Below are 17,137 nucleotides of genomic sequence, written 5' to 3' on the forward strand. Positions count from 1 at the left end.
CAGTGGCTCCTACCAATAATCCCAGCACTTTGGGAGGCGGGAGGATTGCTTGAGCTCAGGAATTCAAACCAGACTGGGCAACATGGTGATACCCTGTCTCTGCCCAAAACACAAAAATTAGTTGGGCATGGTGGCATATAGCTGTAGTCCCAACTGCTTGGGCAGGGGGTAGGGGCGCTGCTGCGAGAGGATCGCTTGAGCCTAGGGAGTCAAGGCTGAAGTGAGCTGTGATCACGCCACTGCACTCCAGCCTGGGTGACAAAGCAAGACCTTGTCTCATTTAAAAAAAAAAAAAAATCAGATTTCTAATGCAATTTAGAAACCTTGCAGTCTGTGGATTCCAGAGAACTGAATTCAACCATGCACTAGCCCTTCCTCCCAAACATCTTCAGAGTTACACACTTCCAGCAAGGAATGCTTTGAAATTCATTTTGTTTGCTCAGCCACCAAGCCTGGGGGAGATCATGGCTAAGGGCAAGGAGCAGAAGGGAGACACACAAGATGTGCAAGTCTTTAAAAAAATCCCCGTAGGGAGAATCATGCTACAAATGGGCAAATCACATCCTGAGACGGTGGACTCTGAAGACCTTACAAAACAGCCTTCAGGCCTGATCTGTCTCCTTTCCCAGCTTGAACGGTGTTTTCCTAAACCGGTTTCACTTTCCTCCTTCTCCAAAAGGTGGCATCAGAAAGGAGGGAGCAGGAAGGCACAGGCCAAACGCTCATCTCAATGGCTGCCTCAGCCATGCTCTGACAACTGAGCTGATGGGAAAATTGCTCGTAATTAAATCACTTCATTAAAAAAGAGACCATTTTTCCAAGCAGATGCACTCCGCAGTTCTTGTGGTGAGTAATTTGTTGTGTTAATAAGCTGGAGAGGTTGAATTCCAAGGTTGCAGCCGCTGACAATCCACAGAAATAGGGACCATATTTTGGCAATGCCCTTGCCCTGTCGAGGTACGGAGGAAAGCTGACAAACGGCAGTTCCTTATCATAGTTCTGCTCGCTGGAGACCTGGGGGTGCTGAGAATGATGTTTCCCAGTCTGTAGGTTTAGGATGCCAGCAAATAAAACAAACACCCAGAGAAAGGCGCTGTGTCTTTTGTTCACTGACAAACAGGGGAAGACTTCCTTTTGTAGATCCTGCTGTGACAGAGGAAGAGGGTGCTTCCTCAGCTGTGTTTGAACTGAAGCATGGAAAATTCCCATCTGCATTCGACTCTGTGGTTTTAGGGCAGCTGGATAGGCAGTGCTGCACAGTCTGAGGCTGTGGACCCTGACGTTAGACTTACCGTCGGTTCCATTCCTAATACTTCCCAGCTGTGACACCTTGGACATGCATGGTAATCTCTCTAAGCTTCATTTTCCTCATCTGGCAAGACAGTTATAATACCTACCTCTTGGGATGGTGGTAAAGAGTAAAGAAGATAGTATTTGTAGAGTGCATACCGTCTGGCAATAGGAAATACTTACTAAATGGTAGAGAAAGCTTTCCCCCCACTTTACAAATGAGGAAATGGAGGATGACAGTGATTAAGTAGCTTAACCAAGGTCATAAAACCCTGGGTGGCAGGGTCAGGCTCTAAAGCCAGGCACTGAGCTTTCCCCATTGGTACAGATGGAGGCAAGCACTTAAATGCATGTGATCTTATTGGCTGTGAACTGAGCAGGACCATTTCTGATATTTCTGTCTAGAGCGGGCCCATCACACAGTGCGCAGGTTATATTCCCTGATGTATAACTTGGCAAAAATGGTGCCAATCCTTTGGTTCTTGGGCTGATCTTGTTTGAGGATTCTGTTGCTCAGAGCCCCTGTGCCCGTCTCTCTCTAGCTTCTAGAGAACATTTGGTCTCCTGGGTTCCCTGTAGCCAGTCTGCTGCTTCACTTTTCTTCTTTAGCAGCTAAAAAAAAAGACTTTTTCTCTTATTTCCTGAGATCCCAAAGAAAACTGGAGGTCCTGGCTCTTGCCTTCTGACCTCCACTTCTTTCTCAAGTCTCCACTTTAGTTTGGCTTCTGTGGAAAATTCCACTGTGGCCTTCTACGGATGAATGCACTCTTTAATTATATTGACTCTACAGAGATCCATTTTCATAACCCTAACAGGGTTAGTCCCTGAGTTCCTGTGACTGTTAGATGATCATAGACCCATTCTGCTGGGTACAAGGGCCCCTCAGGGAGGCTCATTGACGGTGGCCAGTTATCTGTCATGAGTCATTGCTATCGTACTAGAAAATGGAAATGTATGGCTTTGATCAATATCTTTCCTTAGGGCTCAGCGTCTCTTGACTCCATTCTCTTGCTGGCACCCTGAAACAGCAGCAGTTTTCAATTTTTTTTCTCTATTGCAAATAATTTTTTTTTTTTTTTTTTTGGCTGCAGTTTCTCTGAGGGCGCTCACTGCAAAAGTGAGGCTTGTGTTTAGTTCTCCTTCCCTCTCTTGGATTTCCTTGCTCTCTCATTCCCCCCTCCTCCCTTTTCTCTCTTTTTCCTTCCTGTCTTTTCTTTCCCCTCACTTCCCCTGCTTTCCTACCTTCTCGCTTCTCCTGTCCACGCTGTGTTTCCACATTCTTTTCAATTCAATAACTATTGGTTGGGCACTTAGTTGATTAGACTAGGTAACTGAGTAACCCCAAAATGAGATGGTCTCCGTCCTCAGGGAACTTTCGCTTATAACTTAGTAGAAATCTTTCCTATATTGCCTTTTCCCCTCAGCTTATAGTGAAGGCCGAAAATCTAGACGCTATTTAGGGTTAGTAAATATTCTCTTACAAAAAGTCAAAATGGAGGAGTTTGGCTTAGTTAGTCATTCACACATTAGTATGAATTAATTTAGTAAGACTGTTTTCTCTTTCATACCTAGTTAAACAGCTTGCCCTATAAGAATAAAGATTCTGATTGGGGAAGAGGAAGTAGGAAATTTGGAAACTATAAAACAATTTTTGGAGATTGGCAGCCTCAGGGAAGCCCTTGGAAGAGGACGAGAACACTGTTCATTAAGATAGAGATTCTTGTTTTAAAACGACATCAGGCCGGATGCAGTGGCTCATGCCTGTAACCCCAGCACTTTGGGAGGCCAAGGTGGGTGGATCACCTGAGGTCAGGAGTTCAACATCAGCCTGGCCAACATGGTGAAACCCCATCTCTACAAAATTACAAAAATTAGCCAGGCATGATGGCAGGTGCCTGTAATCCCAGCTGCTAGGGAAGCTGAGGAGGGAGAATTGCTTGGACCCAGGAGGCAGAGGCTGCAATGAGTTGAGATCATACCATTGCACTCCAGCTTGGGTGAAAAAGCGAGACTCTGTCTCAAATAAATAAACAAGTAAATAAAAAATGAAAGCAATAAAACATAGTTTTTAAAGATATTCTTTTACCCATGGCTTGTCAAACACCTCTGCGACCTATAATTTGAAACAAGGCTGAGTCAGAGAATTTGGAGGGATTATGATTTTAATTTCTCCAGCTGTAAAAATCTTTGACTCCACTCTCAGCAGCAAGAGGTGGAACTTTTTTACTATCTTCTCCACCAGACCGTAAGCTCCATTAGGTTAGGCTATTATCTGTCTTGTTCATAATTGCATCCTCACTGCCTAGAACTATGCCTGGTGTACATGTAGTAGGTTCTTAAGAGATACTTGATAAATAAGTGAATGGATAACCGAAGTGACAGTGGGATACAAACTGCTATAGCAGTGCAAAGGAAGGGGAAATTGCATCAAGCTGATGAATGCTTTCTACACCCTGGTTTAGAAAGAGCTTCATGACAAAGGGCTTTCCGTGCAGAGCTAGTGGACTGTTTGCCTGGACCTCAAGGACAACAGAGGAAAAAAATAACTGCTGGGAACCAGTAGGGAACATTACCCAGTTAGAGCAATAGCACTTCCAAAAAGTGAACACTCTAACAATGAACTATTTCTTGAGCACAGGGGAATGGACAATCAGAGTGTTGCATATGCTGACTGTACAGGATATGCTTGGTGGGATGATTTTACTTCCCTTCCGAGCAATCTGGGAATTGTCAGGAAAGTGGAGAAAGCTTCAGGCTAAGAAGGGATTGCCCAGGGAACTGCCTGGTGTTCCTGCAGAATCACTGCATGCTCCACAGGGCAGAGCCTCTCACTGAAGGCTCCAGGTGCTCTGTTTCTCAAGAGCTGTCACTCCTTAAACCCGAGAACCCTTTCCAAATGTGTTCTACAGGGTTGTGCCTATCTGGAGTGAGTGACAAGTGACGACGCAGTCTCTTTGCAGGGAAGTCTTTCCAACCCACAGTGGCGTGGGTGCGGGGATGATTCTACCCCAAGGCAGGGAGGAGAGCAAACAGCCTTCAGTGAACCCCTTCAGCCTGAGAACCCATAATTACCATGTAGACTGGCTGCATAATGGGACCTATTTTCCAGCTCCCTGAGCGACGCAGGTGCGGCGAACCGGGGAGTCTTCCTCCCGTGCTGTGCACCTTCTCCTTCCCCCACTTACACCGACAGATTATTCCTTCCTGGTGTCCTTTTTTTTTTTTTTTTTTTTCTTTTGTCTCAGAAATAACGAGGTGTCAGGAGTCTGCCATCCATCACCCTATCGGCAGCGAGTGGTGACTTCTGATTAGTGGAACACCATGGGCGCAGAGGGAGGGAGCGTGGCGGTGCCGGCTGCTCTGCCTGGCAGCTCTGTCGCGCCTCAGAGACTGGCGTTTTGTCTGTGTCAACAAGAATCCGCCTGGGTATTATTCATGTAGCCGGACATAATGAATTCAACCGTTTGCTAGTGCAGCAAATAGGTTTTTTGCCAGTGATATTGGGATCAAGCTGAGTAATAGGATGTGTCCATACCAGAGTAATGTCCATTTATTAGCTTCTGTGGGAACACACACATTAAGAAAATCACATTTCACATGGCTCTGTAGCTGAGGGAACTGCTTGTTAAAAATTTCCACTCAAGCAACCTCGAGCTAAGGATTTGTATTCCAAAGAGCTGGACCTATTTCACCAAACGTATTTACTTGAGATGTAGAAAAATCCTACAAGCTTAATGAGCGCAAATGACTCTGCCTTATGTCAGATCCCTATGGGAACGTTAACCTTAGTGAAGGAGAAAAGCTGTAGGTCTACAGAGAGGGCAACTCAGGGGAAATGGCTGACACATGCTGTCTTTCAACATAACGTCAATTGGCTTTTTTAATGGCAACATGAGATTGACTTTAATTGCCTAGGGGGTTACGCTGGGAACAAGAACGGGCTTCTAAGTCATCAAGAGGAGCAGCTGTCTGTAATTTCAGGGACTGGGGGCAGATTCCCTTAGTCCTCCTCAGAAACCTCTCATCAGTTCAACCAGGACAAAACTCCCACCATTTCAGATTCATCCCCTGGCTTGAGATTTGCCTTTGCCCAGTGAAAGATGTCACTAGGAAGCACCACACATGAAGCCTCTTAGAATTGTGCAGTGCCAGCCCCCACAGATTTGGTCATTTGAAACTCTTTCTTGTGAATGAGTTTTGATGGGAGGGAAGGTGAAAATTGGAGGGCTCTGGGATCTGGTGGAGGGGAAAGAGAATATAGACAAGGTAGAGAGGGGATGACTAGTAGTTCCAAAAAGGTAGGGAAAAGTAGATTTGGCACATCTATAGTCCCAGCTACTCAGGAGGCTGAGGCAAGACAGTTGCTTGAGCCCAGGGGTTCGTGGCCAGCTGGGCAACATAGTGAGATGCTCTCTTAAAAAAAAAAAAGAGAGAGAGAGAGAGAGAGAGAGGAAGAAAGAAAGAGAGGGAGAGAGAAGAAAAAGAGTCAAGGCCAGAAACAGAGACCTCAAATTTTGCCTATTTCACAGTCTTGCAAAGGAAAACGTAACAAGTAGCAGTCCCAATCTTTGTCACTTGGGAGTTTAGAAATGTAGAAGGCCTTCTAAGGTACATCCCATGCAGCCCAGACAACTGCTTTCCATGAAGCCAAAGGGCCAGGTGGAAATGTCTTGGTGAGACGCTTTCTTCCAGGTGGGAAGGAAAAGGCAGACATGAAGGTGAATATTCTGAGGTGAGGCAAACCCCCTCCTGTGTGCCCACAGACGGCCCCAGGCAGTCCTAGCAGCGGAGGTGCTGGATGAAGCTGTGCTCCTCCATGGGTCTGTCAAGCACGTCTCCCACAGAAGGTGCTCCCTTGGCACCAACTTGGCAATTGTAGCCATCAGTGTTTTGTGATCTGGTGAAAGTGTCCGTGTTCCCTGGTAGTCAGTAAGGCAATTCCTTTAGCTCAAACCATCAGGTCAGAGAACGCTGGGGGTTCCTGCCAGGCGAGCACATCTCCCAGCCCAGCCTCTGTGGTGCTGGCTCAGATGCCTCTTCAAAGATCAGATTGCATTCCCTGCCCTTCACAGACGTCCCTCACACTGACTCGACTTCTCAGGCCTTTTTTTCCTCAAGACCAACTTCTGGACAGATTACTGCAGTCCTCCTTGCTAGCTTAGAAGACAAACACAGGTGTACCCTGTTCTTTTTTTAACCACCTGCCGCCAGGAAGAAACAGCCATGTTCCAAAGAAGTTACAATCATAAGGTGAACACAGAGGTTCCAGCATTTTACTCATTTTCTTCTGGCCACTGTCCCTCACAGCAGATGCCAGCTAATCCCTCAACTATTGCACAGCCCCTGGCCCTCTTTTCTTTTCAAGCTGCACGTGGACAATCACATGACAATCACATAACTTTGTCATCTTTAGGTGGAACTCCTGCCTGTCTGTCTCTGGTCTCGACCCTTTCTTTGAGCAGGAAACTTCCATATCCAGCTGCTGGGTCCACAGTCTCACTTTAGTGTCCTCCAGCCAGGACTCCCTCAGCACGTCCACACAGAGTTCATTGCAACTTACCCTGCAGTCTGCTCTTCCACCTGAATCATTTAAATTGGCTTCAAGCATCCACCTAATCACTCAAACCCTACACCTGGAAATCTTCCCGGACAACTTCACCTCCAGACACCCACATCTACTTACAAAATCTCACATCTTTTTAACACCCCTGTTCCTGACCCCTTCCTTCTTCTCAACACAATCCTCTCCTTAATCCAATTTAGGCCCTCCTTGTCTTTTGCTCTGCTCCGGTAGTAAGCTTCCCCTCTGGACTTGCCTGTCCCTAATAATTCTTTTGCAATCCTACCAAAGAATGGCCCTCATAAGGTAGATACGATTGTTCTCCTCCTGATTAAAACCCGACAGTGGACCCCTCTTTGCCCTTGGCATATAATCTGAGATTCTTAGAATGTCCTATGAGGTTGCCCACGAAGTGTCTCTGCTCAACCCTCTGACCTTATCTCTGGTAAAGCTGCCCACCTGCCTCGCTCCACTGCCCCCTTGCCATGCTCCAGGTCAACCACACTCCTTACCTCCATGCTACCCAAGGACCCCAATGTCACTTGTCATTAAGTCACTTTTTTTTCAAGAGGGTCACTCTCTTTGGCAAGTAGAAGTTAGATTTGGGGTAGAACAATAACTGAAATAGATGGCCAAAAACTCAGGACAATTCAACTGCCTTCCCAATCTAAGGACCATTATGGCGATTTGGCACAATGAAGGTGGGCTGACTTTCTGTTTCTGATATAAATAGAATCCAGCTTGGCATAGCTCATTTAAAGTATTTCAATAGATGAAGAAGCAGCCTCTGGAGTCAGAATTCTTAGGTTCAAATGCTAGCTCATCACTTAACCCTTCATTTCCTCATTTTCAAAATAGAAACATTAGTATTCACCTGAAATTGCTAGCAACAAATTTTAAAAGTGGAAATAATAATACCTGTCTCATAAAGCTGTGAGAAATAAAAATACTAATATGGTGCCTGGCAAACAGTACGTGCTTAGTAAATGTTAGCTATTGATGTTGTTATTATTATTAATAATAGTATTTATAGAATTCTACCTTTTCTATCAAATTATCAGGAGATTTTACCCCCAAAACTGTTGGAGAGAGGACCGTGTGCTTCAGCAGTCAGACTTGCATTCTGTTTGATGGCAGAAGCAGACTGACAGGTGCAGCAGGAAACTGAAGCCATACAACCCATTTCTCCCTCCCCCACACTGCTTTATATTTTATAAAGGGAATTCACAGCCTAATAGATACGGGGTTGAGTAAAAGTACTTCCTGCCTCTGTTGAAGCTTAAGGACACTGGAGTCTTCCACAATTCTGCCAGAACCCAGGGTACTCCAAACCACTCTGTGATCCTTCATCTCTGTAGGCTACAGTTGATAAAGCACTTCTACCTCTATGATTCATGTGATTCCCACAGTGACCCGTGCATTCGGTTTCAGACCTCTCCATCTTCAGACAGACCCTGTCACATGCCTCTGAAAATGTTTCAGTTGGTGCCATGTGGATGGACACTCGGAAGATACTTTAAAAAGAAAAAAAACTAAACTGCTTGCTTTAGTGGTTTTGTATAGAAGGCAACCAGAGAGAGAGATGCTCTTGGCAAATAGGTTTAACTCAAACCACTGAGCAGGAAAATATCTGGGAATCCAGCCTGGTTTAAGAAAAAGAGCAGCTTTTTTAGCTGAGTAGGAAGCAGCTTAAAAAGGAAAAAAAAAAAAAAAAATGAAAGGAAGGAAACGAATGAGGCATCTCTTTCCTCACAGATAATGTGGGATGCTCACCCAGTGGTTTGCAGTGGCTGCAGTATCTGTCATACTTCAGTGACAACCAAAATGCCTTGCAGATAAGACAACAATTATGAGACCTGCCTGAGAAGAAATGAAAGAAAACCTCATGGCAGCCAAATAGCACTGCCATCTATTAGCAGATTATTACAGGCTGAAGCTGTCTTTAATGAGATTTTAACAAAAGAAATCCACTCGTGTTCCTCTGGGGCAAAGAGATTTTATTACGATGTGAATGGTTAAGCAGGTAAGAGGCCCTCCCTTGGAGCTCCAATAAAGAGGAAATGTGTGAGCCCTGCATTCTGCCTCTCCAAGGAGCTCTAACTCCCAGTCAAGATGAAAATGTCTTGGAGAAAAGACCCAGATAATACCGTTCCAGAGGAAGTTTTATGTAGTAAGTGGCCTGATGAGCCAAGTGAGTCTTCAGAAAAGCTGGGTTAGACCTTTGTGTTGTGATCCCAATCCTTTGTGCTTTTGGTTATCCTAAAGGACATTGGGACATTCTCAAGAGATTCTTAAGTCAGAGGGTATAGTGGCAGCATTAATCTGGAGAAACAATGAAGCTAGCTAGAGTCATCACCTGCCAGCCCAGGATCTTGTAGAATCACTCGGGTTTCAGAAGAGAAAGTGATATGAGTCTAATGCTCTTAGTTCAAAGGAAGAAAGACAAATTGGTTGCATGTAGTGGGTTAGAGGAAAGGAGGAGTCCAAGTAAGTCAGTGAGAAGTCCGCTCAAATGTACTAGACTGTTTTGCATGAAGTGGGTTTTTCTTTTTGCTTCTCCAAACCCTTTCATGGATCCACTAAATGAACACTTACAGGCAGTCAGTAATATCAGGAGAAATATAGCCATTTTGATACTAACATTTCTGTTACCCGGGAATTTGCTTTATTTGCAAGATGAGCCTCCAATGCCTGATTAAAGGAAACTGAGGGCTAACCTGGGTGATCCAAGAATTCCTGGACAGTTAAATAGTGTAATTCCTTTAGAAAGGGACTCTGGACCGCCTCCTCGGAGCAGCCTTAGAAGGGCAGTGAGGCTAGGGTGAGTAAGCAGGCTCCCCACGTGGGGGTGAGTCAGGGAGACTGATTCCTTAGCAGCTGGAGCACTGTGTAAGACTAGGTCACCTTTTGCGAACCGCAATAGCTATGTGTTATGCTGGTTATACTCCCGTTGAGACCAATGGCAGATGCTGGCTGTTAAAATATTTAGTGTCTGATAATGTATGATTAATGGGTAAGGAGTAGAGTAGCACTTCTTTTAATGGCTCACGCTGTAGGAAAGAGATTTAATAGAATTGAAGATGAACTTAGAATGACATAGAAGATAAATCTCAGGAACATACATCTTTGGGACAGATAGCTCATTTTGTTAGAATATAGTGCTACGATTGTTATTAGCTAACATTTATTAAGCACTCACTAAGTGGCAGGAGCTGCTTCAAGTGCTTTACATATGTTAACTTAATGCTTCTTGTGCTGTCTGTGATAATACACCAGTATTTGTTTTTTAAATTCCCAATGTGTCACGGACAACTGCTTTTGTGGAATTCAATAAAAATAAATTACTACAAAAGTGAAAAAAATTTAAAACGTGCAAAATTGAAGCTCAATTTTTTTTTTTTTTTTTTTTTTTGAGACGGAGTTTCGCTCTTGTTACCCAGGTTGGAGTGCAATGGCGAGATCTCAGCTCACAGCAACCTCCACCTCCTGGGTTCAGGCAATTCTCCTGCCTCAGCCTCCTGAGTAGCTGGGATTACGGGCACGTGCCACCAAGCCCAGCTAATGTTTTGTATTTTTTTTTTAGTAGAGATGGGGTTTCACCATGTTGACCAGGATGGTCTTGATTTCTTGATCTTGTGATCCACCCGCCTCGGCCTCCCAAAATTTTTTGCTTTTTTAACTATTAGATGTAAGAGACATCAAATTGGCAAAATGCTATAAAAGTTTTAAATGCTTACTCTTAGTTGCTCTGCTTAACTCCCTGTGGGCTAGAAACAAACCCTCACCAACTGGCGCAAGTCTACGGACTCCGTGTTGAAAAGCACTGTATTAACTCATTTAACTCTCCTAAAAGTTCATGACGTAGTCAGTATCTCCATTCTACAGAGGAGGAAACTGAGGCACAAAACAGTTATCTTGCTACTCAGGCCAAATTAGATCCTTTAGCAGTCAATTAGTTTTGCAAAGAGAAAAATATCTATTCCATGGTCATAGAAGAGTACCCCAACTAGTCACTGAAAAATTAAGAGTAGCACAAGAAAAGCAAGCCTTAATGAGAAAGTGTGAATGAAGTTTTATTATCCAGGCTGCTGTGGAAAAACCAGGAAAGGCATAGGCCATACTGGTGACATTTTGGAAGTGTCATTGTTGCTATATTGAGAATAGGGTGAAGTGTTTAAGACTGTGACTTAAGGGCTAGACTTCCTGGGTTAGTTTTCCTGCTTGGCCACCTACTCGCTGTGTGAACTTGTTAGTTCCAACCTAAAAGGATGGTTGGGAGGATTAACTGTGTTGTATACGTAAAGTATTTTTTTTTAATACCTGGCACATAGTATGTGCTTTTTAAGTGTTATTGGATTTGCATATGAAAAACCACCCATTGCAAAAATTTAAGATTCCTTAAATGCTTCCATCTATAGTGGTTTGACTTCTGATTAAACAAGCCTATCCTCCTTGCCTTAAACTAGAGCCCCTGGTGAAACTCAGCAGTGCTGCAGTGGTCACTGCCAGGCCTCAGGTATAGAAGGACATTTGGGGCTGGATAGTTCTTTGTCTTGGGGAAGGGGTGATTACTGTGCGCCTAGTATGATAGCAGCATTCCTGGTCTCTACCCACTAGATGCCAGTATTATCCCCTTCCAGCTGTGACAACCAAAAATGTCTTCAGTCATTGCCAAACATCCTCTGGGAAGCAAAATTACCCCCAGTTGAGAACCACTGATATAGAGAAAAGAGAATATTAATAATAGTCTCATATTTTTATAGCTTTTTAGTGTAAAAAGGTTTCTGCATGTTTCAACTCAGTTGGGAAAAAGAAAAAGAGGAAAAGGATGAAATAGATCAGAAGAAGAAAAGAGAGAAGGGAACAGGGGAGGGAGGAGGAAGAGAAAGAATGCAGAGTGCAAGGAGATGAAGTGGGGCAGACACTCGGTAAATAGCTGGGTGTTTGTGTGATCGCCCATGAGTGCATCTAGACCTGCACGTCCTCCCAGCACCCCCAACTCAACATGTTCAAAACTGAACTCAGCAGATTGTAGACAAGGAAGAGAGCTGAAGTCCATGGAGGTCTAGGATGTCACCTTGGGCAGATTCTTCTGAGTCTAGTTTCCTTGACTGTAAAATGAGGATAACACCAAGTGCCTTAACGGACGGTTGTGAGCTGGCATGGAGCTGACCTGTCACAGTGTGCTCTTGCCCATCCTTCTCCCTCCCCCCTTGTCTCATGCCAGTCAGTTCAGGGCTAGAGTCTGGCCCTCTTCCTCCTTCACAGCACTGCCTTCTGGACAGAGGTCCTGTCCCTCACTGGCACCCAGTGCTTCTGTCCATTTGAAGCCACAATTTCATTGCTCTTGCCGCTGCCCCAATTCATGGCCAGGCCTCAACACTGCACATCTAATGTCCTGTGGGAGCTTCCTAGTTAGACTTCCTGGCTCTAAGCTCTCCCCACGCCAATCCAGATGAAACAGCACTGGGATCAAGTCACTCTAATTTAAAAAACGAACTGTTCACTGGCTCCCCGACATAAAACCTAAACTTCTTCACTTACCATTAAATGCCATCCTCTCTCCCTACTTACCACTGTCTATCTTCATAACCTTAATTCATAACCTTCATAACCATTCTATCTTCATAACCTTAATTCCCCATTGTGCCACCCATCTCTCTCTTTTTTTTAGATAGAATTTCCCTCTTTTTGCCCAGGCTGGAGTGCAATGGCCTGATCTCGGCTCACTGCAACCTCTGCTTCTTGGGTTCAAGTTATTCTCCTGCCTCAGCCTCCCAAGTAGCTGAGATTACAGGCATGCACCACCACACCCAGCTAATTTTGTATTTTTGGTAGAAACGAGGTTTCATCATGTTGGCCAGGCTGGTCTCAAACTCCTGACCTCAGGTGATTTGCCCAACTCTGCCTCCCAAAGTGCTGGGATTACAGACGTGAGCCTCTGCACCCAGCCTGTGTTTCCCATCTCTTACCAAACTGAAAAGGCAGTTATACACACCCTACGTTTTCCTACGGGGCCCCTTCCTGGTGCTATTCATCTTCCCGGGATTCCCTTCCTAAATCTACACAGTCTATCCCCATCCCTCAAGGGCTATTCACTTGTTAACTTCCTTCATGAAGCCTAACCTCCTCTTCTTGGACATGTGCAGTTGTCCCTTGTTATCATCAGAGGATTGGTCCCAGGACCCTGCAGATACCAAAATCCATGGACACTCAAATCCTTTACAAAATACTACAAAATAATGTAGTATTTGCATATAATCTATGTGTATCTTCCCATATACTTTAAAGTAACTCTAGATTACTTAAAATACCTAATACAATGTAAATGCTATGGAAATAGTTGTTATATATATATTTTAAAATATATAGTATAAAATACATATACTATATATTTTAAATTTGTCTCATTTTTTATTGGTTTCTTTCTCAAATAATTTTGATCATTGGTTGATCGAATTCACATATGCAGAACCCAAGGATGTGGAGGGCTGAGTATACTCAGTCTCTGTCATCTCTGAACTCTCATAGCATTTTATCTGTGTCTATTAAATGGCATTTATGTCTTTCTATCCTGTGTCATAGATATCTATATGTGTTTATCTCTTACCTCCCATTCAACTGGGGGCTCCTTGAAGACCCAATATGTACAGATTGATTTTCATATCTTCTGTGGGGCCTAGCACAATAAATATTTACCTAGTATGTATAAGCCATATAAATAACATTAGCTGTCATACGTTTTCTATGTACTAATTTCTATCTGCTTAACTAAACTTTTTTTTTTTTTTTTTTTTTTTTTTTTTTTTTTTAGTAGAGACGGGGTTTCACCATGTTGACCAGGATGGTCTTGATCTCTTGACCTTGTGATCCACCCGCCTCGGCCTCCCAAAGTGCTGGGATTACAGGCTTGAGCCACCGCGCCCGGCTAACTAAACTTTATAACGGTTAATAAAAGAAACAGGGTGGGGCTGTGGTGCTGCGTAGAAATGTCAGAGAAAAATTCCTTGGACAGCGGCGTCGAGTCAGCTGAGAGAACTCTTTGCACAGTTTGGCCATATAAAAAGGTGTATCGTACCTTTTGACAAGGAGACTGGTTTTCACAGAGGTATGGGTTGGGTTCAGTTTTCTTCAGAAGAACAACTTCAGAATGCACTACAACAGGAAAATCATATTCTAGATGGAGTAAAGCTCCAGGTTCAAGCTCAAAGGCCACAAATTTTGCAAATACCTGATGAAGAGAAAGATTTTTGAGACTGCCAGCCTATTAAATAAAGTTAATGTAACCGGAAAACAAACAAACAAACAGAGAAACAAAAAAACAGGGAGGAGGTGGAGATAGCCAAAGGTTGGTTAAGGGATATAAAAGTGATGGAGGAGCCGGGCGCGGTGGCTCAAGCCTGTAATCCCAGCACTTTGGGAGGCTGAGACGGGTGGATCACGAGGTCAAGAGATCGAGCCCATCCTGGTCAACAGGGTGAAACCCCGTCTCTACAAAACATTAGCTGGGCATGGTGGCGCGTGCCTGTAATCCCAGCTACTCAGGAGGCTGAGGCAGGAGAATTGCCTGAACCCAGGAGGCGGAGGTTGTGGTGAGCCGAGATCGCGCCTTGCACTCCAGCATGGGTAACAAGAGCGAAACTCCGTCTCAAAAAAAAAAAAGTGATGGAGGGCAGAGATGCAGTAAACAAAGGAATGGGCCCACCCAGAGAGGTAGAACAAGCCCTACTGCTCTATAATACTGTAGGGCGACTAGAATTAACAACAGTTTACTGTATATTTTCAAATTTAAGGGTGGGTTTTGATTCCCAACACAAAGAAATGATACATGCTCAAGGTGATGGGTATGCTCATTACCCTGATTTGATCATTTACATTGTTCACATGTACCAAAATAGCACACTGTACCCATATATATGTATAATTATCATGTCAATTAAAAATTATAATAAGGGCCGGGTGCGGTGGCTCAAGCCTGTAATCCCAGCACTTTGGGAGGCTGAGATGGGTGGATCACGAGGTCAAGAGATCGAGACCATCCTGGTCAACATGGTGAAACCCCGTCTCTACTAAAAATCCAAAAAAATTAGCTGGGCATGGTGGCGTGTGCCTGTAATCCCAGCTACTCAGGAGGCTGAGGCAGGAGAATTGCCTGAACCCAGGAGGCGGAGGTTGCGGTGAGCCGAGATCGCGCCATTGCACTCCAGCCTGGGTAACAAGAGTGAAACTCCGTCTCAAAAAAAAAAATTATAATAAGAGAAAGAAAACTATCATATTATAGTACTATGGAGACAGTCCCTACTGACCTGTGTCATAAGAACAGACTGATGTGTATGTGTATATATGTATGTGCAGGTGTGTGTTGTAGTGTAATACAGCAATGCAGTGTTCTGAAACCATATAGAACTGGTTTCTAATCCTAGCTGTAACACTTGATAGCTGTGTGGATCTTGGACCAGTTAGTTCGCATACCTAACTTCATTTCCTCATTTGCAAAATAGAGATAACAATACATACTTTATAATGTTATTATGAGACTCTTTTGTTTACCTCAACAAGAATTTACTGAGTTTTCACTATGTGCCTGGTACCTGATAGAAACAAAATAACGTACATAGTATATTTACCAAAGGACCTGGTATATACTGAATATTTGCAATGTTTAGCATTTAGCATTAGAGCAATTTGAGTAATATGAGAGTGGCTACTCTGTCACACATACATGTACACATAAATAGAGAGAGCTAGAGGTGCCAAGTAGGGGTCATTCTTTTAAAATGTGGACAAAGGGAAACACAGTCTTCTTTAGCCAAAATTTTTTCTTCTCCAGTTAGCTTGAATATGCTTTCCCTACTTCATTCTTAGCATCCATACCCATGGAAAAAAATCCGATGTCAAGAATACCATTTATCTAGTGTCTTATTTTGTGTTATGAACCTTTCAACAGCTCTTTAAGGTAGATTAGCTGGTATCCATTTTATAGGTGAAAAAACAGACTCAAAGAGGCTAGTATTTCCTAGTCTTTCCACACAGCCTGTAAATGGTGGAATTCTCTTCTAGATCCCAAACTGTCTGCTGTTCTGCTGGAGGGGCATCCTAAATACCAGGCCAACTTCCCAGAAGTTTCTATCAATAATTCTCCTGGGTTCAAGTTCTTGGAAATACTGAAACAAAGTTGGTTTCTAATCCTGTCTAAAGAGATAACAACATTTTTACTTGGAAGGAGACGTCATATTACGCTTCTTACATTCCCACTTATTCCTATAGAGGAGGTAACTTCACTAACTGTTCAAATCTCCACTCTCTACTGGTTCCTCCCCAAGTAGAAAAAAAAATGATTATTATTATTTTTGAGACAGAGTTTTTGCTCTGCCTCCCAGGCTGGAGTGCAGTGGCACGATCTCAGCTCACTGCAGCTTCTGTACCCGCGAGTTCAAGCAATTCTCCTGCCTCGTCCTCTCAAGTAGCTGGGATTACAGGCATGCACCACCATGCCTGGCTAATTTTTGTATTTTTAGTAGAGTTGGGGTTTCACTATGATGGCCAGGATGACCTCAAACTCCTGACCTCAGGTGATCCACCTGCCTCAGCCTCCCAAACTGCTGGGGTTACAGGCATGAGCTACCGCACCCCGCCAATTCTTTTCTTTTTAAAGTGAGCAGGGCTATTGGCTTCGAAAACAGGAACCAGGCCTAGCAGGTCGTCTGTTCTAAGCTTCCACATCTATCTTCCTTCTAGGTGAAGAAAGCCCATTGCATCTTCCTTGCCCATGCAATAAAGGGAACTGGGTCTATCTTGCTTGTGACAGTGTGTGTGACAAATCTTATGGCAGTATGCCTTAGTGGATTCACTGCAAACCCAGAGTCTCTGCACTCTCCACACTCCCCACCCTGAAGGCTCATGCCTGTCCCAATGCCCAGATTCCAATGCAGAGGTGAGAGGCCCCCAGTTTGGCACCAGTTTCAACTTGAGTTTTCTCTATCCCATGTTGTACCAAATTATTTGGCAAGTGCCCAATAATTTCCCCAGATTGTAGAAATTATTGGACACTTGCCAAACTGCTGATAAAGCTAATATTTCTCTCTCTCTCTCTCTCTCTCTCTCTCTCTCTCTCTCTCTCTGGCTAGCAGTGCTTATATGTGTTATCTAACAGTCAGAATCCAGAGAGGAAAAGAAGGAAGATTGTTTTACATCCAGAACTGCTGGCTCTGCTGCTGGGTTAGGAGCTGTCTCCATCGTAGCCTGTTCGATAACAAAGCTAACCTTATTTTCATGGATCAGCTAACT

The 17,137-nt window shown here is 44.0% G+C and overlaps 1 protein-coding gene across 1 annotated transcript; it reads left to right on the top strand.

Annotated features, from left to right (window-relative positions):
- Positions 1-7,238: 7,238 nt before the first annotated feature.
- On the top strand, positions 7,239-14,137 carry LOC120361583 (SRA stem-loop-interacting RNA-binding protein, mitochondrial-like). The gene is made up of 2 exons (XM_074385714.1): positions 7,239-7,295; positions 13,838-14,137. Exons 1-2 carry the CDS (start codon positions 7,239-7,241, stop codon positions 14,102-14,104), a joined length of 324 nt encoding a protein of 107 aa, XP_074241815.1. The 3' UTR covers positions 14,105-14,137.
- The last annotated feature ends 3,000 nt before the right edge of the window (positions 14,138-17,137 follow it).

This window comes from Saimiri boliviensis, chromosome 14 (genome assembly GCF_048565385.1).
Source record: "Saimiri boliviensis isolate mSaiBol1 chromosome 14, mSaiBol1.pri, whole genome shotgun sequence".
NCBI lineage: Eukaryota > Metazoa > Chordata > Mammalia > Primates > Cebidae > Saimiri > Saimiri boliviensis.